The sequence below is a fragment of the Telmatherina bonti genome (assembly GCF_933228915.1).
Source record: "Telmatherina bonti genome assembly, chromosome: 23".
NCBI lineage: Eukaryota > Metazoa > Chordata > Actinopteri > Atheriniformes > Telmatherinidae > Telmatherina > Telmatherina bonti.
The window spans coordinates 9,226,685-9,249,420 of record NC_136632.1 but is presented as its reverse complement, the minus strand read 5'-3'; the positions used below and the strand labels follow the sequence as shown (position 1 = coordinate 9,249,420).

At 38.1% G+C, this 22,736-nt stretch overlaps 1 protein-coding gene across 1 annotated transcript in view; it reads left to right on the top strand.

Annotated features, from left to right (window-relative positions):
- Window positions 1–22,038, top strand: part of iqsec3a (IQ motif and Sec7 domain ArfGEF 3a) — a gene marked incomplete at both ends in the record, with an annotated part of 125,148 nt that extends 103,110 nt beyond the window's left edge. The window contains 7 exons of the mRNA XM_079263471.1: window positions 4,580–4,719; window positions 9,130–9,255; window positions 12,922–13,021; window positions 13,737–13,895; window positions 15,881–15,973; window positions 17,704–17,747; window positions 21,490–22,038. Coding sequence (XP_079119597.1) covers window positions 4,580–4,719; window positions 9,130–9,255; window positions 12,922–13,021; window positions 13,737–13,895; window positions 15,881–15,973; window positions 17,704–17,747; window positions 21,490–22,038 — 1,211 coding nt within the window. The remainder of the gene's footprint in view (window positions 1–4,579; window positions 4,720–9,129; window positions 9,256–12,921; window positions 13,022–13,736; window positions 13,896–15,880; window positions 15,974–17,703; window positions 17,748–21,489) is intronic.
- Window positions 22,039–22,736: the final 698 nt, after the last annotated feature.

Genomic DNA, 22,736 nt, shown 5'->3' with positions numbered 1-22,736 from the left:
ACTTAGCTAATTAAAATGTTTATATGAGTAAATATTTGCAAATGTATATCAACCCATTATAATGACGCAACTCATGAATCCAGTTTTTCTGTTAAACTGTGGTTAAACATTTATAATTGATATTTATGGTCTGGGAATAACTAAATCTTCACAAATAAAAGATGTAGAACAAACTAATCAGGTTTCCACGGTGATTTTTGGATGAAGATGTGTGCTACCTGCTGTGTACCCGCGGTCCTTATAGTACTTTCTCTCATGGACTAACCAAAGATAGTACTCGTTGATATTATTAGTATTTCTATTTTTAATTTCAAATTTAATTTTGTTCAGCTCTTTGGTCAATAGAGGTTGTGTTAAATGTGCCATGCAAATAAAATTTGAATTGAATTTAATTGAATATCTTAGCATTTTAGCTGTTTCCTGACATGCACAATCATCCAAAAGGTTAATAAACTTTTACATAAACTGTTGTGCAACTGAAACACATGTGCATGTGATGTAATGTGTGGTACCTTCAGCTGGAAACTGTAAAAAAAAATTAAATGTTGTTTGATAATCATATTTAAACTTAACCCTAAAAGTAATTAAATTTGTGCTTAGTAGTTTATTTGTTATTAGTAATTACTCTTCTTTCGCTGGAAAGCCTGTATATTCCCTTTGTAATGGAGCTATTAGAAAATACATGTGCGATTACCAGCAAAGTTGAGTATGTGGGTTGTGCCCTTGAAGAACTTGCTAAATTTTCTCTGCCTATGCCAAACATGTTGGTCACAAGCCTGGTCTCACAGTGTTGGGGATGGCAAGTCAGCCAGTGTGGTTGTGTTGGTCACGCTGGTATGAACATCAAGCCAAAACTGATCCCAAAGATGTTTAATGGAGTAGAGACTGTAAGCAGGCCATTTATGCTTCCAAATTCTGGATGTCAGCTCTGATAAAATCCCCCTCTGTGGGGGCCAGAGCTGGCCTTTTAAGGTTAGAGTTTGGTCCTGGACTGAAGAGAAATTAGATTCTCAGTGGTTGCAGGATCTTATGTTGATATCTTTCTGCACTAAGACTGCGTCCAGTAATGACAAGACTTGTTCAAGTGTTCTAAAATTGTCACCCTCCAATATATACCAATTTCCTTGTATTTCCTGCTAAATTATAAGATTATGTGTGTTATTAAGTTTGCAAAGGTTGCAGAGAGATTAAAATGTAAAAAGGTTTTTGTCTTCAAAAATTATTCACATTTAACGTCAGTTGTTTGACTTATATTCTACTGGCATTTATAACTAAGATCAGCATATCATCCGAAGCACGTAAAAAAATCCCAAAAGAAACGAGCAGGTGAACAAGAGCAACTATTACATAAATTGAAAAAGATTGATTAATTGAGATAGATTGATTAAATTTTAAGCTGACTAACTGATAACAACACAAATGGTGGGAATAATTACAGAAATCACAGCAGGGAACCACATTAACAGTAAAAATCTCACAAAACATACTCTTTAGAGCCAATAACCATGTGTGAGATGTTTAAATTTTAAACAAAAAATGATAAAGAATACGGAAGAAAGGGAGCAATACCTGCATATCCTTCTATAATTTCTCCTCCTCCCCTACAACTCCTTTTGTGGACTCTTGTTGTGAACCAGTTTGCCAGCGAATCCCCAGATGAATCAGCAGAAAGGAACGTCCAACGGTTTTGGATCTGCATTCAATCAAACCAGCCGGCATAAATTTAGAGGAGATAAAGATAAGGTTATATTTCTCTCCCCGAGAGCCTTGCTTTACACATTCACTCACAGCGACACGGGCAGAAAACACCTGTAAATCTTGTCTCCAATACGGAGACAGATGCTCATTTGCTGAGCATCAAGAAGAGACACGAGCCTCAAGGTTTCGCTCTCCCTCTGCATGATCAATCAAGGATAGCTGAGGCTGATGCACAACGACTTTATTAGATTCATCCAGACTGTTCCTTACAATTAAATTAAGCTGAAAAATCAATTTCAGCATCTTATACAAATTAAAATATGCCACTTTCTTTTGGCCCTCATTCATCTGAGTATTTTTTTCTCTCTCCATCCATTCTCGCATCTCAGTTTTATCATGCTGCCTGTTTATTTATGTCTATCTCTTTATTTGTATCCTGCTTTTCTTTCCCTCTTTTGGTCCTTCCTTGTCTGTCTAATGCTGCAATGGAAGAATAGTTCACTCAGTTAATTGGCTAAGGTGAAATGCAATTAGGCACCAAAAACAATGATATTGATGAATGATATAGCATTCATTAACTCAATTAAAACAGACTGACAGTAAAGCTTTTCCTTAATTGCAACATAATCTAAACCGGCTTCCACAATGATTTAATCCTCTGCCTGTCATTCAATAACTCTACCATCTTCGTCATCAGATCCTTTAATTGTTTTTCAGAGGAGATGGTCCCAGGGCGCTCAGTGTGTTCGTCAGTAGACATTACAATAGCTCTGTTTCATACTGATAGATTATAAGAACAAGCAGAGACAGAGCTCCTGGATGGTCCACTCAGAAGGGAAAAAAGGAACGTGTGATTGTTCCAAGCAGAAGATGGAAACCAATAACCAAATTTCAACCAGTTAGTAATAATGTTAACTGTGCTAATATTAGCTAGTACTAGCTTTTTAGCTAACTGTTCCAGAGGCTTCTAAATATGCCTTAATGCCTGTGTCTTTGGTAGGCTATTTGTCCTTTCAATACTAAAAATATTTTTAAAAAATATCCAAATTGCTGAATGTTAAGGCTATTAACGCAATATAATTTGCATAGTTTGTGGTAAGTTCACTGTATATAAATTCTATTATGGTCTATCTTCTTTCTCCATCGCTTTCCTTCTAGATTTTACCATCTTTTAGCCAAATAAAACAAGGCAACAATGGTGATAAAATAATGTTAAAGAAGAGCATTTTGCACTAAACACTGCTCCTATCAGCATTAATATATGGCTTCTCATTTTTTAAGATTGCACTACTTTCTTTGTTAATAAGGACAACACTGTTAAAAGTCATGCATGAAATTATAATTGTGCACAAAATCCCACAGTGTACTCTAGAAGTACATTTAAAAGTCTACATTTCTAGTGTAGCAGTTTTTTGAGACTTGGATGCAGAAATAATGCATGTCAATGTCAACATTGATACGCTAACAAATGGCCTTGCTACCATGGTAACAATTACAACAGCTAACATGTTAGGATGTTTGCCAACATTTACAAATGTCTTAATTTTTTTTAAGTACTCATTGGCTTGGGTCAAGTGTTCTGGAGCATTTTCTTTGGAAAGTGGTTTTGAAAAAGGCCGGCACAAAAAATACTCACCCTGTAAACAAACCTGTCTATCTCGATTTGTCACATTAGCTTCAACTAATTACAATAATGGAGTGAAGGGAGTTTGCAGATCCAGTGTTTGCAGTGGCCAGCTGGGAGAAGAGCAAAGACCTCATTTCCACTGACTCATCCTCTGCTCTTCTCCAAATACACTAGCTGTTCAGATATTTCCAAATTGCAACATTGGAACTGGGGGAAAAAAAAAAACAAAACATTTAATCCAAGTTATGTAACCTAATTATATGATAACGTATTTAGTTATATTATAAAATTGACATTTGATGAAAGATAAAAAGTGAAGTTATAGTTAGTGCACTGTGAATAACAGATTTAGATTTTGTTTAATCTATTTTTTGTTCATATTTATAAAAAAAAAAAAAAAAAAGAACATTTGTGTCATCTGATAAATGTTGAGGGAAATCACACTGTTAAAAAAAAAAACTTTAAAGCAGATTGGCATGCATGGAGCCCAGCTAAAAAAAGAAAGAATAAATTTAATCAGTGTATGTCTGACAAGTGTAAGGAAAGAATAAGAACAAATAGACACTGAGTAAGAAAAGTGCTACCTAGTAATCTGACACTTGGCACACATTTCCCCATGTACATCTCCTCATATCCCCCTGATTCCATAATGTGCAGCGATGTTTTGGCAGTGTCCCACGGTGCCTCCCTGACACCGCCATCACTTGTGGCAGCTTCATTTTCTCAAGACACATCCTGCCCCATTGAAAACTTAATGTGCCACATAGCGCAGTACAGCTGTGTCGATATAATGGGGAGCATCTCGAGGGCAACCTTTCAGCCTAATGACATACAGCTTTACCTGCATCAAACTGCCCTGACTTTGAGCTGCACTGTGTTCCTGACAAGAAATCCTCCAAGAGCGAGGACTTTTTAACCTTTCACTTCCAAATTAACCTCCTCCTACTCTGCCTTCAGTCATTATTTAATGGAGACAAAAGTCACAGAAGGACACGAGAGGACTGAGAGGAGCTCTCTTTGCAAAACTTCCTTTTTTGTGTGTTTTTGGAATACAGCATAATATTTCCAACAGTCTCCATCTACTTATTTGTGTGTGCGACACGATCACATTCTCTGCTATATTGGGCTCGCCTGTTAAAACAGCTGTCACTACATATTCCTCCAGATGGAAAAGGCTGTCTGGTGAAGTCAAAAGCAACCTCCCTCGCTGTAATGGTTTTATGTTTGTGAGTAATCCGCCTGTTTGTATCTTAGGTGTGGATGATGGAGCAGACATCCCCAGAGACATGGTGGTGGGCATCTATGAAAGAATACAACTGAGAGAGTTGCGCTCCAACGAAGACCACGTCACCTACGTCTCCAAGGTTGAGCAGTCCATCGTAGGCATGAAAACAGTAAGGACACACAGTATATTTACTCACAAAGACACTATTCATTCATTTTTTTTAACAAAACATACTGCATTCACACATATATATATACACACACATACAGTACATACATCTAGTTCAAAGGCAGACAGCACTTGTGTTAATCTCATGCAAAATAGCTGTCATTATTCTAGTCCTTATCACTATACCTAGAACATTTATTAGTCATTAACTATCTCATCTACAGCTCCGTCATTATTTCAGGTCATTACTCCGGCTAGATAAATCATTAACCACTGTTATCATTAGACTCCTAACAGTCCATAGCAACAATATTGAGTAGTGACAACAGCGACCCCTGTGATCATAATTGGTTATTACAGATGCATACAAATTGCTTTGTAAGTTTGAATAATAAATAAATAAATAAATAAACTTTTGAAATGCTAAAGCAACAAACAAAGCTATCAAACTCTCAACTCTCCTATTCACAGCATGAAGAGACTCTCAAAGAGCAGTTTAACGTGATGCCTATTTTTGCCTTATCCTTCATTCTCCTGCAGTGCTCTGAAGCCAGTGGCAAGCACAGCACTGATGACTTTTTATCTGAAAGCTAAGCTTTAAACAAGTGCAAATGCACAAAACATAGCCTTCCTGCAAATATTTTTTAATAGTCAAACAGCAAGAAGGCCTGCAGTCGCTAAGCATCTCCCCCCCACCATTCTACATCAGCTTCAATGGGGGAACAACATTAAATTTAACATAGCAGACTTTGTGTGCATCCCTGAATACAGGATGAGTAATCAACTATTTGGCAGGAACTTGCACAAAAGTGATTTCTAGCACAAATATCTTATATAGATATTTACACATCCATTTAGTTCCTCATGCCAGTGTTAAGAATATCTCTACTCGTATTGTATATGTGCTGTTCAAGTCAGGACTACATTAAAAGCAGTGATCTTTTCATTTAGAAAAGGAAACAGTTGCTTTGCTGCTATGCATTTAATCAACACTGCATGCTCATATATGTGTATGCATTTAAAAATCTACTCCCATAAATACAGCGGGTATAAATTCATTCATTTATTTATTCTTCATTGAAGAGCAACATAGTGTTCTGAACCTTTAGGTAAAGGTCAGCCATAAATGTAAAGAATTTATTCATACTTTTGTCGTAATGAAAGGGAAAAGTTTGACATTTTTTACCAAATAGTTTTGAGACAGAAACCGAAGCAGAAGTATTTAGCTTTATAAATGACTGTTTACACAGATACGTGGGAGGATGTGTCGTATGTGCTCACTCATAACCCCAGAGGGCTTTGTAACACTAAAATAAAAAAAGCTGCAATATTTCAGGGTCTTATCTTTAAAGTTTCTCTGTGCACTCGGTGTCCCAAGCCATTATATATGAATTATATACACGTTTCGCATAGATTTTATTCCCTAATAGATCCCAGACTGTTCAGCAGTGTAAATAATAGATACTGAATCTAGATGGATGAACTTCTACCCTACCAACTGCATTGAGATGCAGACAGATTTGATTGAATGACTTCAGGTAGTTTGAGATTAGCTGTACTGAAAAAAGCAAGCAGCAACTAAAAACTTCCAGCACCAAGTTACATTCAAATATGAATTAATGTGAGTAAAAATTTACATGTTAATTAGTGTCTAAATGTGATCTTAGATGCATCCTAACTTTATAACGACATTGAAAGTATTGTGCTCTTTTTTTTTTCGCCCTTTGGGTGATGCTATAAGTATCTCTCTGTGATAGATGAGTAGCCTTAGCATGACAGAAGGAGTCCTGTCACAACCAAACAATGATGGATTGTTGCGGCAGGAAGTAACTATTTCTGACAAGAGGAGCTTTCTGCTATAAAAAAGGACAAAGTTTCTTCCATCATCAACAAGAGTCTGAATCCTTTCTGCTGTGTTGAACACATAATATTAAGTATCCTATACAACTGTACAGGATGCTGTAAATATCTTATTTCTCTAAATGCTTTCCGTCTCAGACACAGTTAAACATTTCTTTAACTATTTGACAGGAATTGTATTTGTTGATGAATATATAGCCAACCAGTGGGCAGACTGTATGTAATTCATTCTGTAAGTACTGGTTTTATCCCCTCTTTGAAAGAGCAAGAGGCCTTTCAAGTTAATGATGTCTTCACATGTTTCTGACATTAGTGTAATGAAATTCTGGCTGTGGCAGGCAATGTTAGAGTCTGTTTATCCTGCAGTGATGACTCCTGAGGATGCCGTAGAAAAGGAGGCAGAGGCTATCTGTGCACCCCATGCTTTTGCAGATTGTTCTCATGGCATGCCGGAAGAAAGAATTGGATATCCGCATGAAGAAGGATTTTTTTTTCAGCGCCTGTCTACTGTAGTTTGAATTTCAGCAGAGGTCCAACAAAGGCTGCCGAACGAGCAAAGCTAGCAACAAGATTGTGGAACAGGATGAAAACATGATTAGGTCAGGCTGTGAAGGCATGAGACATCTTTGCAGTGTAATCTGCTCAATATTGGAAAGGTTCTGAAAAACCTATAGGGGGACAAAATCAGACCTCAAGCATTGTACCTTTCCTCCTAACACGTTTTAGTAATCTGTTTTGTCTTGTGCCACAGCCTGTAACTACAAATATAACCCAATTTGACAACAACTCATGAAAGTTCAGTATGACTGGCCGGTGGCGGAGCATCAATTTTTAGTGAACTGCAACAATAAATAGATCAAACCTCAAATTATTTAAGCCCTGTGTGAAGTATTAGCTTTTGAAAACTAACTTTTAAAAGTTAAGGGACTATTGTAAAATCATATATATATATATATATATATATATATATATATATATATATATATATATATATATATATATATATATATATATATATATTTTGAGGGATTGCAGGATAGTCTGAGTTTTGCATTTTGTTTTCTATTTCTATCTCAAAATAAAACTTCAACGATTTCTATTTTCTTTCAGTCTTTGTGTAGCTTCCTGTTCTTTACACATCCACAAAATCTGAAATTTTCTGGCAGATTTATTTTACATAGAAACAAATTTTATCTAGCTCCGTCAGAGATGTGCACTACTCATTTTTGCAAGTCCAAATTACGCCTTAAAGGCAGGTTTGGATGTTTTCCTGGAGCATTTTTTAACATCCTCTCAAACCCAGATCACAGACAATTAGTTAAATGCTCCAAAGCAAAAAGAAAATTATTTATTCACCTTTGGAACTGACAGACTAACCCTAACCCATTCTAAAGTATTGAGATATGTGTGTGAAACTCAGCTGCCATTTATCCCTCCTCCCTCAACCCCTCGGGGTCTTTCTGTGCTTATGATGCGTTGCTTCAGAGGGAAGTTTGAGTAAAAGGAGGTTGAACTTTTGAACTGTGTATTTTCAACATGTAGCTTGCTTGAACTGTTTTTCCAGGATCTTTAAGTCACTGCCATCTGGGCTACTTACCAACACTGCATTTAAATGCCCAAAGAATTTAAAATCATAACTCTTCATAGCTTCATAGCTTCATAGCTTCATAGCTTAAACTGACAAACACTTTGGTCCTCTTCACTGGTCGATTTCTCTGCTTTACTGAATTTGGACAAAAATAAAAACTGTAGAAGAACTTGCAAATTAAACCAGATTAGTAAATATTCTCCTTACAAATAACTTAAAGACATTTTAATATGTATGGAGCAACAAATGCATGATGAAGAACATTTTTCTAAACTGTTCCACAACTTTGGATGCAGTTTGCTGCTGATGGGTGAACATCCACTTATTTTTACATCTGAGAGGCTTTTTTTTAAATGTTCCTTTTATACCCAGCTGTGTTACTGATCTGTTGTGAATTAACTTAAATTGGTTTAAAATGCTCCTCCAATTTATTAGTTCCAATATACTACTCCACCCTTTTGCTGCCCTGGTTCTGACTCTCATATAATGAAAAAAAAAGTTAATATTTTCATGAAATAATAAAATGGCTGAACAACATTAGCATCTGATATGTCATTTACATTCTGCTGAATTAAATATAGATTTATGAGTCTTTATGTAGATTTAATCTGTGTTTTTCTAACATTTTACACAACATCCTGATCTTTTTGGAAAATGGGGTTGTAGATATATGTCCTTTATTACCATGTTTCCTTTTTATTCCTTGTGGGAACCTTGAGTTTGCCTCATATAAGTAAAAAAAACCTCAAATGAAAACCTCTATTTCTGAACATGTTCTCCTAATTGAGACATATTTGTTTAAAGTTTTAGAAATATTAAGATCACTTTCTTGAAATTAATGTTGATGCTGATCATTTTTATTGAATTATTCCTGCTTTTAAATGTCAGTTTTATGTCTGTTACAGTGACCTTTAATCCAAGTCAGGATACATTTTTCATTGGATGCTTCTTTCATGTCTTCAGGTTCTGTCTGTCCCTCACAGAAGACTGGTGTGCTGTAGTCGACTTTTTGAGGTGACAGATGTCAACAAAGCCCAAAAACAGGCAGCGCATCAAAGAGAAGTCTTCCTCTTCAATGATCTCATTGTAGTGAGTATAAAAAACTTTTTCACACTTTTTAAAAGAGATTTTAAAGATTTGGACTGATTGTAAAATTGAGTTTCAAAATTTGATTTATTGGTCTTAACACACCTAGACAACCTCAGGTGTTCTTGGAAAGGATCCTGCAAGCTTGGTGAAACTTTCTTTACAAATTTCCTTTCGTTTATAGCTACGAACTCAGCTAGATTAAACAGTTAACGTTAGTTTACAGCTATTTTTAATGAACGCTCACCAGGTTCAGACTATGACATTTGCTGAGTCTTTGGGAGTCACACATGAAAAAAAAATCAGGAAAATATGCAACAACAGCTTGAGGTTTATACTCATTACAGTAGCAAACACCAGGAAAATGTTAATTTGTTGTTAATCAATGATAAATCACGGGTGCCCAAGTTTAGTCCTTGAGATCTGCCAGTACCATCCTGGAAGTTAGACTTGCAACTCTTTACTAACAAAGCCAAATAAAATAAATGTCTTTAAGCCTTTGCAGAGCTGAATGACAGGGAACTCAGCCATTTGCTTCAGGTGTGTTGAAGAAAGGATTTCTCTAAATATTTCAGGATAGAAGGTCTCGGGGACCGGACTGTGGCACCCCTGATTTAAATTACTGCAGCTGGCTCAGAGAAATGCAAAACTGCCTAAACCTCACCTAGCCTGACATGAGTGGAAAGAGGAGGTTGTGCAGCAGGTCCATGTGGTGGGACACTCCAAGCTAAAGGCAAACAGAGATGTTTTAGGCATGTTTTTTTTTTGTAATCCACATCCATTAGATCCCTCTCAGCCTGAGCGATGGACCCTGGGCCCCAACTGTGAAGGACAAACAGAGCTAAATGAATAATACTATGAAGGACATTTGCAACAACTTGGAGAATCGATGAACCTCCAGACACTGAAGTGGTCACAGATACTTGCCAAGGGCATGCCTACCAGTTATTTTTACTTCTTTCTCTTCGTGTATTTTCCTCTTATATATTCTTTATTGTATCTTAATGATGCTGTGAAACAGCTGTGCTTTTTGAGGGGGGTTGTACCCCCTCAGAGATGGCGCTGTGTGCCTCACCTGTCACTTTACTCTACCCAACATTGTACAGTTTCAGTTTGCCCAATTAAACAAAAGATGGGTTGCAAGATTGGTCACCACTAAGTCACTGGTGAAATAATTCAGAAACTGTTACACCAAGAAGATTTCAGCTTATGGATATGTCTTTAATGGATTTTTGTACATGAAAAAAGACTGCTTAAACATAATGTATATTTCCAATTCACTTCAATTTGAATACTTAAATTCAGCTTTATTTGCATGGTGCTTATACTCATCTCAAGACCCTTAAACAGACAGTCTAATTCAAATCAATGCATTGTAATCCAATTCTAATCTAATTAAGCAGAATCCATTACATCATCCATATTAGTCCAGTGTTTTAATTAACAATAACCGGGGGGGGATCACCTAGCTCAGGAAATCAATCTGGATCTCTTTTATTCAGTCTTCCATGGAGCACCAGTGGGAAGGGAAAAATGTCCCTTTTAACAGGAAGTATAAATCTCCAGCTGAAAGACAGCCATCTGCCACGACTGGTTAGGGTTGGAGAGGACTGGATGGAGGGTACAACAGACATAACATGTAACAAGTGCCATTTCTCATCTGCTCTAGGGCATTTTCCTGCAACATTCACTTTTACACAAACTGTGTTCAGAAACTGGTATATGTCACTTTTCATATATGTTGCACATGTTCCTTCATGAGGCCATGGGATTTTTTTTACCATGTTTTTTATCAATTTGGGGAATGTTAGGTAGCGGACAAACTCTGGAAAGGTTTACAGTCCTCTTTTACCTGGATGAGTTCTCTTTTTGAGAGTTAAAAAAGGTGTTTTAGCTGGAATTTTTAAGATTGTCTAGGATTTAGATTTATCTCAGTCTTAAATATGTTTACACTGGATTTACATTGCACTTTGCTCCAACGATCATTACTTTGGACTGATGGCTTTTAGATTGGAATGGCTAGGAAAGATAGAGTATACAGAACCAGAAATGGAAATTCATGGCCAAAATAAAGAAAAAAAAAATCCAGTTTTCATCTTGGTGGCGATATGTGAAAAGTTGAGCACATGACGTGCAAAACAGGGTGCTGAAAACTCACATTAGTCATGCATAGAGACAAAGTCTTTTGTATGTTCATGTGTGTTTGTATATATTTCTTATGCTATCACTTTATAAAGAAGCAAACACCAAAACATTTTGGTCAAAATGTATCCTCTCCACCAGACCAACAGTGGACTGAATGTCACTTTTTCACACATTTGTTGTTTTAATATACATTCAGTATAAAATGTGAAAAAATCAGTGCAAAGCAGCCAACTGAACACAATATTCTAAAAGGTGAAGTAAATCATACTTGAGCAGCATTGAATGTTGAAAGTTTGTACGTCCCCCCTGCATCCATCTTTTCTCTGTTCTGTTACCGGGGTTACCATCTTATAAAAACATTCCTCAAGATGACACTGTTTAGCAGGTCTCCTCTATTCATGATGTTTGGAAATGAGGTCCAGTAGTTTCATCCTTGTTGCATCAGATTAGAAAAGTTTAGCTTCTTGTGGTCAGAGGGTTCTTCTGGTATCTTGTGCACACAGCTGAGCCACAAAGCCGCTTATTTTGCTGCGACAGCTGCAATGCACCATCACCTACTTTCATTTAGAGCCATTCCTCAAAGCTCTTCTTACTCTACATTGTGTCATAACGCAGGCCTCTCTGGCCATTTCTTTTAATAATAGATGGGAGCAAATGCAGTGTTGCAATGCACCAATAAGCAACATCTATCCCCTACAGAGCAGCTTTTAAAGCTTGTAGTAAAGTTGCATATCACAGAATTCAAAGTTTTATGGTGCATTTAATTATCAAAATTTAATATTGGATATAATTAATGTGCTTATTAGGAGCCACATAGGGTTCATCTATCCAGAACTGCACTCCTAATTATGTCAAATGCTGATCTGAGTCCAGCAGGTCCGTAGGAGAAAAGCAGCAATGCTATTTCTTTCCTGCTTGTTCTACTGAAGTAAAGAGTAATTGCTAGCTGCAGGCAAGAAGGTAAAAAGACTGATTTGAAGTAAGAGACGGAACAAGTTATCTGCCAACATCCATTGAAAGTCTATTCATTTGGCACTAAGTGTCAGCTGTGCTACATTTGCCAGAGACATTTACTTGTAATGCAATGCAGAAATTACCTTGAGGAATTTTACTATGGGAAGGAAGTGATGTGGATTTACCTTGGAATTTGGCCACCGTTCCAGTAGCCTGAACACGTCAAAAGGTGTTTAAAGAGCCAATGTGATAAATTGGTTTGATACACAGTGCCTGGAAAATTATGCCAAACTGCAGCACTGCCAACAAATTTGCTTCATTTTTCTCCATCTGGAAGGTCATTCAGTGAAAAAGCAATATTGCATCTCGAGTATATCCTAATACAAGCTTGTGAAAGTGTTGTTTTTTTATATGAATCAAAGCAAAGACCCACCATCTTAAACACTTTGAAGGATGCAGGGTTCATTAATATTGACTGTCTACTTTTTAAATGTATAAAATGATCAAATAGTTTGTAATTCTGCCTGCTCTGCGACATAGAAACTATGTTTTGGTGTCTTATTCCTGCAGATCTTGAAGCTTTGTCCAAAGAAGAAGAGTTCTGCAGCCTATACTTTCTGCAAAGCTATGGGCTTACTTGGCATGCAGTTCCACCTTTTTGAAAATGAATGTAAGTCACTGTGACATCCTCGAAGTGGGAGGCATGACTGATTTTTAGCAGAGATGAGAAAATGCAGACTTCATTGTCATATAATTTTCCAAATTCATTATTATCACACAGTGCCATTCAATCAGAATCTTTTTGTATCTGCGGTTTAGTTCATATTTACACCAATATTCCAACTATCTTACCTTATTGTAGATAAAATAACATCCCAGTTATGGTGTTTGTAACAACTCTGCTGCAGAAGCTGGTGAATAAGGAACCAAATCAATGAAAACAAATTAAAAGCTAACAATTGAGTTCCACAGAGAAAGCTCAAAATCAATAATAAATGGACATGGAAACTTGTGCTCTGAGCTTAATTCAGGAATTACGAATAAAGTTTTCATCAGGGCAGTATTGAAATATTGCCAAGGATGAAAATATAGTTGATGACAGGGCACACCTTTTAGCGTAGTCTCTGACATCATTCCTGACTATTTGCTGATTAAAATGCTTTCATTTTGGACTTCTAGCAATTAGTTGTATCTGAGTAGGTTTAATATGTCTAATTTTTATAGCTTTAATCAGGGATTTGAATAATGGAAACTGTGAGCATTTCTCTTTGTCAACAAACTGAAGAAACCTGCTTTGCATTAAAGATTTTCTGCAAATTAAAACCTTTCAGTTTACTCAAATTTCACAAGTCTTTTTGTCACATTCACTTCTTCATGTCCCACAGACTATCCTCATGGGATCACCATCCTTTCTCCGTACGGTTCAGACAAGAAGCAGGTGCTCCATTTCTGTGCCCAAAGTGCTGAGGAGCTGCTCAAATTTGTAGAAGACCTGAAGGAATCGATCGCAGAGGTGTCGGAGATGGAGCAGATACGAATTGAGTGTGAGTTTTTTGTTTTGCCAGACCCCTCGCATCTCCTCACCACAACATTCTTGTACAGCCCACCATTAGCCATGCCTTTTAGAATCACATTTCCTGTTCTGATGAAGCAAAACGTGATTGCTGCTAGGAAAACTAAGCTGTTAGGAAATGTCAGATTAAGCATTTCAGGACCACCATCTATTACCTAAAAACCACCAAAAGCACCAGCACCATGTTTTTACATGTGTTCTACATGTGTTTTCTTCAATGGAAATATGTCCAGCAACTAAAAAAAAAAAAAAAAGGGTTAACATTTATAAAGAAATCAATATTTTTCTCTTTTTGAGGCCAGGAAGCTATTCCAAGATGTTTTCTGAGAGCGAACCATTACATTCTCAGGTTAGATTAAATAGGGGGGGGCAGCAACCCAAAGGTGAAAATAGGTCAGTGTTTCTCAAAACAGTCAGACATCTGAGCTGTTGGGGCTTGTATGCATTCTGTGGACAGTGACACATGGCAACTTGCCTGTACTTTGACATTATGTGGAAAGCCTGCATAGCTTGAGCCCTGCTCCTGCCAGTGGGCATCAAGGAAAACAGCGAGGACCTGCATTTGGTGAGGAAAGCAGGGAATGAGACGTAGACGCAGGCAGGGGTTCACAGAGGTTTTTTCTGAGAACAGCAAGGACAGATATTTTGTTCTGTAAACAGAACGTCGTCTTATTTGTACTGATGTGAGATATCCTGAGGATGTAATTCCCTTATTCCTGCAGAGTAAAAAAAAAAAAAGAGTTGGTACCTGCAGACACGAGGCACATCGTTCCTCCTCCAGGAGCTTTGTTTGGTTTGCACGTTGGTAAATGTGCCTGCAGTCAGCTTATATTTGGGCTTCCACTCTTTGAAATGTGAATGAGTTTGTTTTTCCTGTCGGCAAAATATTTCTAGATTTTTCTGAAAAACAATGCAGCTGATCATCGTAAATCACTAAAAGCTCAGTATTTTTTTTTTTTTTTTTTTATTCTCAATAGTCAGCATCTCTAAGCTGCATATTAATAACAAAAATTAGATTCCATTTCACTTTGATTTACATATTTAAAAATTAATATATCATCTGTATAAGATATATTCATGTATAGTTTAAAGTATATATTAACATGCTTTGCTACCACTTCATAATCCTCTAGTAGTTTAGTAGCATTCTAGAAAAGTTCTTATAATTTCATCTTTTAAAATATGTATAAATATGGAATTAATGTTTCTGACTATAGTTAGAATAAATGTATAATTTGTTATAGTCATGTCATAAACAAACGCGCGTTTCACCATCCAGCCAAAGTTATTTGCTTATCTTGAATAAAAGAAAATCTGGAGATTAACGGTGCTTTCTGCACTTTTTTTTTTTTTTTCCCACAGATCATAGATCAGTTCAAATGACATTTGTTTTAAATCTTCTGGTGGCCAATTTGGTATCAATCCAATCCCAATGAAATAAAGGATGTGTAATACAGATACCGATCAGTGTAAGACAGTTACCGGACACAAATGTAAAAAAAAAAAAAAAAAACTGTTAAGTTCATCCAAAGTAAAAATAAAAACAAACCTGTTTTGTTTCATTTTTTCCCTCAGATTTACAGAGTAGAAAGGTAAAAGACATGGTGAGAAGAAAGTGCTAAAGTTGGCAGTCCTCTGCTGCACCATCAGCATTTCAATGCTGCGCTCTTTACAAAAACAAAACATTTAGTCATCATTTTGGAAAATGACATGCAATCATCATCGTCAAGCGTGAAGTTTAATTACAGAAATGAAGGCTTGTCTTTTGAATTTTTAATTTACAGTTGAATCAAAAAGATATTTGTGTGCACACACACTTGGAAAAGAAGTTATATGATGTTGCTGCTCTTGCACGTCTCCATCTACTGGTGTGTAATTTTCCTTTACTTCATGTGATAAAAATAGAGCGGAAGTTTTTTTTTTTTTTTTTTTTTGCTCCTTTCCTGTTTTCTGCAGGGGAGCTGGAAAAGCAGCAAGGAGCCAAGAGGCATTCGGTAAAGAGCAACGGGACACAGCTAGAGCCTCGCGGCAAGCAGGGCTCCCCATCAGGTGTGTATGACAGTGTATGCACCAATGCTTTTTATAAGCCCACATTAAGTTATGCACTATCACGTATTGCTCAGATACAGAGAGACAGACGATGATAACAGCAGAATTATACGATCATAAAACTATATTATTTAGATTTGTGGAGGTACAACAAGTAGCATTACCAGCTACTACAGATTATTAGTTAATGTCACAAAGCATTCCCCACAGGCTATACTATACAGTTTGCTGAGATAACAATGGCAAATCAAATGCCGCTTTATAGATAATGTGTTTCTAAAGGCTTCTCGTTTCTATTTGTGATGATTGAATTTGCAGATTTTAACTTAAATCACTGCCAGTGGGGTGATTTGTGTTAGTAAAAAGGGAGCATACAAAAAATGGACTTAAATTTAAGATGCTTTTCATGCATATTTGATTATATACTATGAAAACAAAGGAAAACAAGAAGGAAGCATGGCCAGTACGGTGACATAGAAACAAGCATAGAGCTTTAGACAGTCATTCCCTTTTTTAAACTTTATGCATGTTTGAAAGTAAAGCCATTAGTGACAGGTATGAACTAAATTAGTGCATGTTACAGTACATGTTTAATGCTGTAATCTTTTCACTTTTGTTAAAGAGCTTATTAATTTAAAGTAATTAAACATATGGTGTAAATGGTGGGCTTTGTTCTGAAGGTTAAGTAAATTTAAGTAAATTAAGTCAAATTAAATTAAGTAATTTAAGTCTACAAGTATACTAACCAGTACTTTATTACACAGCATTCTTTTAGGGTGGAAGGAATAAACTATATTTTTATATTGTATTTTATTGAATTTAAGTCAGAATTTCCTCCAAAACATAACTTTTATTCTTCTTCAGACTTTTGTCCGGGTTATCTTTGAGCATTTTCTTTTTTAACTTAAGATTAAGTCCATGGTAAATTCAAAAGTTGTCATTTTAAAATGTAGTTTAACAAAAACAGACCCAAATGAGGGTACTACCACCACCGTGTTTCACAGATTGATAAAGACTGGCTTAAAGTAAAAAGTCTTAGGGGGTCTTATATCTATGAAACTGTCCTGACAGTTCTTTGACTTCCACATCCTCAGCAAAGACTTTATTACTTTAAGGAGTTGAGTCAAAACCTTCTTTCAAAAACGTCCGTTTTTTGCAGAAACAATAAATACTTAAATGTTAGCAGACATTATCCTTGCAATCTTAAATGATGTGTATGCACTTCTTTTACATATAAGTTTTTCAATGTTTTAAAGAACCATTATGTAACTTTCTGACTATAAAACTGCTTTCCGAACTTGTTCGATGACACAGTGACATCTATCATGTGTATGTCTAGAGTCGCTGCTCCCTAGCAGCGTCCCGAAAAACCTCACTAGCAACTTTTTTATTTTAGATGCTGAGTGACGCTGCAACAATTTTGCCTCACACTAGAAAACACACTGGTTGTTTTGAACACAAAACGTTGCCGATTTAGCAAAGAAATGCAAGAGATTGAAAGAGACAAAACAACTGTCATTGTGAGATCATCTTTTGCTGGATCGAGAGATCTAACAGGTCAGCTGGGATGCAAGATGGATGCCGAATTAGCCGTCCATAGGGGGGCACATGATGGGGAAAATGGCAAAAGTTCTGTCCTGTGTCCTTAAAGCAAGATTGATGTTTAAAATCACCCTGAAAATGTGGAGATTTGTATAGTTTAACAGTCATTTCTGTATTCCCGCCTTCAGGAAACCAGGAGGTAGATGACAGAAGTGGACACAATGCCGTAGAGGTAAGGGCTTTCAGACAGGTCCATGTTCCAAACAACAGGTAAGTAAGTGCAGTCAGCGACATGGTAGGGCGAGATAGGAGCAAACCCCAGGATTGGTTACATCTTTAGGACGAGAGGCATAAAAAAAGTGTGGATGAGGAGTGCATGAGCGAACGAGTGCTGCTGGGTAAAGTGCTGCGGGCATGTGAGGCAACCCACTAAAATGGAAAAATCCAACTAAAAAAAAAAAATAAATAAAAAGACTGTTGGCCGTGGGAAGTTAATGGAAAACACCACCAGAAACAGTTTTTCGTTCTTCTGAATAAAAATGCACCAGACTCAGAGGCTTAAATATTATCTGCATCCCCAAAGAGGAGCAAGATGCAATTAGTTTCACGAGCTCAGGCAGAAACTGTGGCTCCTTCGGTGGTGTTAAGGAAAAAGGAATTTCTAAATACGTGTGGTATGCATATAATGTCTGCATGTGTATCCCACACTGAGACCTTAATTAACACTTTAACATGCAGGCGGATAAATTTAACGCTCATTTGACCCAGAGTCATCACCACCCCACCCCTTGCCAGAGCTCTGGGGGCAACTTGCCTTCTGAACATTTTCTGCCAGCGTGAGAGCCAGCTGAACTACAGTGCCGCTGGGGCTTCACAATTCCCATTCTCCAAGCTCCACATGACCTTTCCTAGTCCTGCATGTGACGGTGGAGTGTTGTGCAGGAGGAAAAAACCAGATACACAAGGTCAGCCTGACATTCAGTGGCTGCTTAATGCCATGCAGCTAATGTGTCAGGTTGCTAATCCTTAAGTGCTGCTTCTAGCCGAGGTAATTACACGTACTTCACAGCGATGGCTCATTTTTACAGCCAGAAATGTCGCTATAATGATTAATTACAGCAAGAGTGCATTAATTGCTACACAAAAGTGTTTGTGTTTGTGTTGTACATGCAGGATCTGTGTCAACGAACCTTTACATTCTAATTAGAAGAAAATATTCAGTTTCCTATACAGTCAATGCATAAGAACCTCGAAACTAAGTGATCATTTTTAGTTTTAGAGCTTTCCATCTACTTGTTTGGTTTTAGGGTTTTTTTTTTCCCTCATGTTTGCACCTCAGGTCGGTCTTCATGGTGGTCTGAGCTACCTCCACCCCCCCCCCCCTTCCCCTCAGTAGGCCGTGTAGCCTACAGTAAATGTCAGGGGCAGGTGGGGAGCCACTAGCTGTCGAGACACATTTATCTCAGAAACCAGGAGGGTTCACTCAGTAAAAATCCTTTCAGGCATGAATCTAAGGACACGGCATCTCATGGCAAGCAGACTGACTTACATTTGAAAAGATTTGATAAGTGTTCGTATTCTGAAGTTATCATCTCCCCCGAGGACGCGGCAATGAACCATTTAGTGCCAAGGCCGCCTAAGCATGTAACAAGTTTAGCCAGTCAAGCTAACTCCTGTTACTTTTACAAGTAAAATTTTTTGTTTGCTTCCGGCAATCATGCAGTTTCAGCTCAGATTTGCAGGCAATAGGATGCAGAAGGTTGAGATGCTGCCGTCTGGCTAACCGATGCTGCATGCCTCTCTTTGTCAACATTATTTATAAGTTAAAATTAGTCAAAAGAATCAGATAAAACTATAATTAAGCAAACTAGTTTTTTTTTTTTTCTTTTCTTTTCTACTTCAAGCAGCAACATCAACCAGCTACAGAAAAGAAAGGGAAACAGTTATTTGTCCCTTTATGTCTTGCCAGCATTTTTCCAGTAAATATGTGGCTTTAATTATTATTAACACTAACGCCGGTTATTAAATATAAGACAATATGTAAACAACCAACCAATAATATTATAGTAGCAGCTGATCATGCATTGTTTGGCTTAAATCACTGCAGCAGAAACACTGATAAGAAAAACTTCACAAATTTTATCACTTTTATTATCTGTCAGAGTTTAGAGGAAAGAAAGTGAGGAAATGAACCCAATTACAGAACAACAGATGAAAGAAAGCAAAGTGGCATCTGAGCTTTTAACCTGTAAACTATTCCCAGCAAGAAAACAAACACTGAAACAGAGAGACGTGGAATGACAGAAAAATGATGTATCAAGAGTCAACTGAGAACCAAGAGTCTTTATACACAGAGGACTGATCACAGCACAAGCAGAGGGTGAGGCCATCGGCAAAAGAAAGCAGGTGTGACAATGAGGAAGCAGGAAACACAAGGGAACAGAAAGCCTCCAACCAAACAAGGAGATTATTGACTGTACTGACTTTTTAACTTTGCAGCTACTGTTTAATGTAAACAGTTTGGACAGATAAACAGCAGCGTGATGCAAAGAGGTTTTTACACAAAGTTTCTTGCAGATATATTTTTTCGTTTGTTTTTCTTTTTATATGTGAATCTAAAACTTGAATTTCAATCTTTTTAAAACATAAATAGACGCATCTCTCTCATTTTCCTCATAAAAGCATAAACATGCTGTTTTAATTGTACATACATGGAACATGTTGAACAGTGTCTGCTGCAATTTCCTGACACAAACAACGTCTCGCTCACCTTTATTGCTTAATTTGTCCTTTTCACAAGTTTCTGACTAACTTCAGCCATCTGTGGAACTAATCTTTCCCTCCTGCTTTAAAATTAAACTTTGAAAGGCAGGGGAAAGTTGGCGAAACCTTTTATTCTTTATCTGAAGTGACTCGGAGCTCAGAAAACGACGTGCTTTAAGTACATGTGCTAAGTCGCCAGGAAGAAATAGAGATTGAAAAGGAGCAAATGTTAATGGAGCTCTCTCACTTAAAGAGTTACAGCGGCCTCTGTAAGTGAATTGGAGAACACTGCTGTAAGCCGGGTTTTACTTCGCATTAAAAAGTCTATTACAGCGCAGGACAATCACTGACCTTGTTCGTAAAATGCACCACCCTTTGTGGGAAATTATAATCTGACTAATCGGCTGATGCAGTGGATCACAACTGATTGAGAAGTGAGATCTCTGCTGCAGCTGTATGATAAGCCACCATATTTACGCGTCAGAGTGAACAATATCACAGATGTGGCATTTCTAAAATTGCCTACATGCAGAGAATTTTAAGAGGAGATGCTTCGAGGGAGCAGAGGAGAAGAAGACTAGAGAAAACAGGGAGAAATGTGACATTTTAAATGAGTGTTTTACTGTGGACGTCTGTGGTTGTCCGTCTGCCCACCTTCTCTCCTCCTCTTCTTCCACCTCTCCCTTTTCTTCGTATGACCTCCGTCGATGTTCTGGTTGCTTCGACCCCTTCACCCCTCAAGTTTCCTCCTGTCCGCTGTCACCATAGTGCCACACAGTGGTTTGGAAGGGAGACACAGGGGCCCTCAGTGTCCCCTTTGGAACCACCGGGCCCCTATTGTAGCGTCGTTCTCACCCTCTCCCCCTCCCACACTCCCCAGCACAGTTCTCACTCCCCCAGTCACACTTTGGTGTTCCCAGCATCTGATTTACACTTTTCCCAGTACCTGTGGGGGTGGAAGGAGGGGATTCTGCAGTGGTCACAGTGATCTTACACCTCCACCGACCCTGAACACCCAAGCCCCACGCATGCCCTGTGCGTGTGTGTGTGTGTGTGTGTGTGTGTGTGTGTGTGTGAGAATTTGTTTGCTGAGCATTCACCACCCCTCCCCCCCCCACAAAAAAAAAGAAAAAAGAGGGCTAAACGGATTGTAGAGGAGGATCCAGTTTTATAACATTTGATGCTGTTCTTTTGACTGTTTTCTAAACTAGGTGTCAATTCACAACAGGCTTCAGACGTACCAGCTCAGCAGCAGCACGGCTCAGAGCCCCGAGAGCACGCCGCTTCTTAACAACCGGGGAGAGCTGCTTTTCCAGCAGGGGCCCCACGGGTTAACTCAGGGGCCGGCGCCTCAACCTCAGTACCCGCAGCTGCAGTCAGCGGCGAGCACCCCAGCCCACCATCTCCCCCTCCAGCAGCACCATCAGCCCGCCATCAGCATGGCTGACCTGCGGCCTGAGACGCTCATCCAGTGTCAGCAGATAGTCAAAGTCATCATGCTCGACAACGGCGGCCACGGACGCGTAGAGGCCTTCCTCAGCCAGACGCCCACCCACCACCACTACCAGCATCACCACCACAGCCACCAGTATAGTCAGTCCGCCTTGTGCACCCCTGTCCGCTCACCGGAAGGCAATGATGGCCACCAACCTCCGCTGCCTCCTCCGCCTCCACCTTACAACCACCCACATCAGTACATACCCCCGGACCCACGCCTCAGTCTACACCGGACCCCTAGTGGCTCTCGGAGCATGGTGTAAATAAATCAATCACACCTCTACACAACTCCCCCCCTTCCACCTCTCTTCGTGTCTATTTACCAGTACATAATGTACATATATACATACAGAGGAAAGAGCTATAATGAAAACATTAATTCCACCTATATGCATATATTTAAGAAGAAACAAATAAAAAAAAAAGCAGATTTTAAAAGAGAAAAGGAGAGATAAAGTGCATATATAAAATTAATTCCTCATGTATTTTGAAATATTCTGTAGTTTTAACAAATTTCTATATCTTTGTCAGTTTTAACTCTTGCTAGAGGGGGAAAAAAAAGGTTCCATTTTGTGGATGGATCCCTCGTAGTTCCGACATTCACCACCAACCACAAACGAATCCCTCGAACTTTTGGACTTTTTTTCCGGTAATGGATGGATTTGCTCCCAAGGACCCTCGGCTTCTGTTCGCTTTGATCATCCCAGACCTCATGCCTACTGTGCTGTACGTGCATAGCTGACACTTTACTGAAAAACATGTGCCAAATTTCATACGCCTCCCCTTCTTTGCACTTGACTGAACACTAGGGCTGGAAGAAAGAAAAAAAAAAAACTTCTTCCTTTGCTTTGAGAAAATAGTTCATTCAGACGTCAACGGTCTGAAAACATGAATAGTAAAACAACGCTTTCTACCCTTTTGCGCTATTGCTGATTTATTTATGTGATTGAGGGCCTTCTTT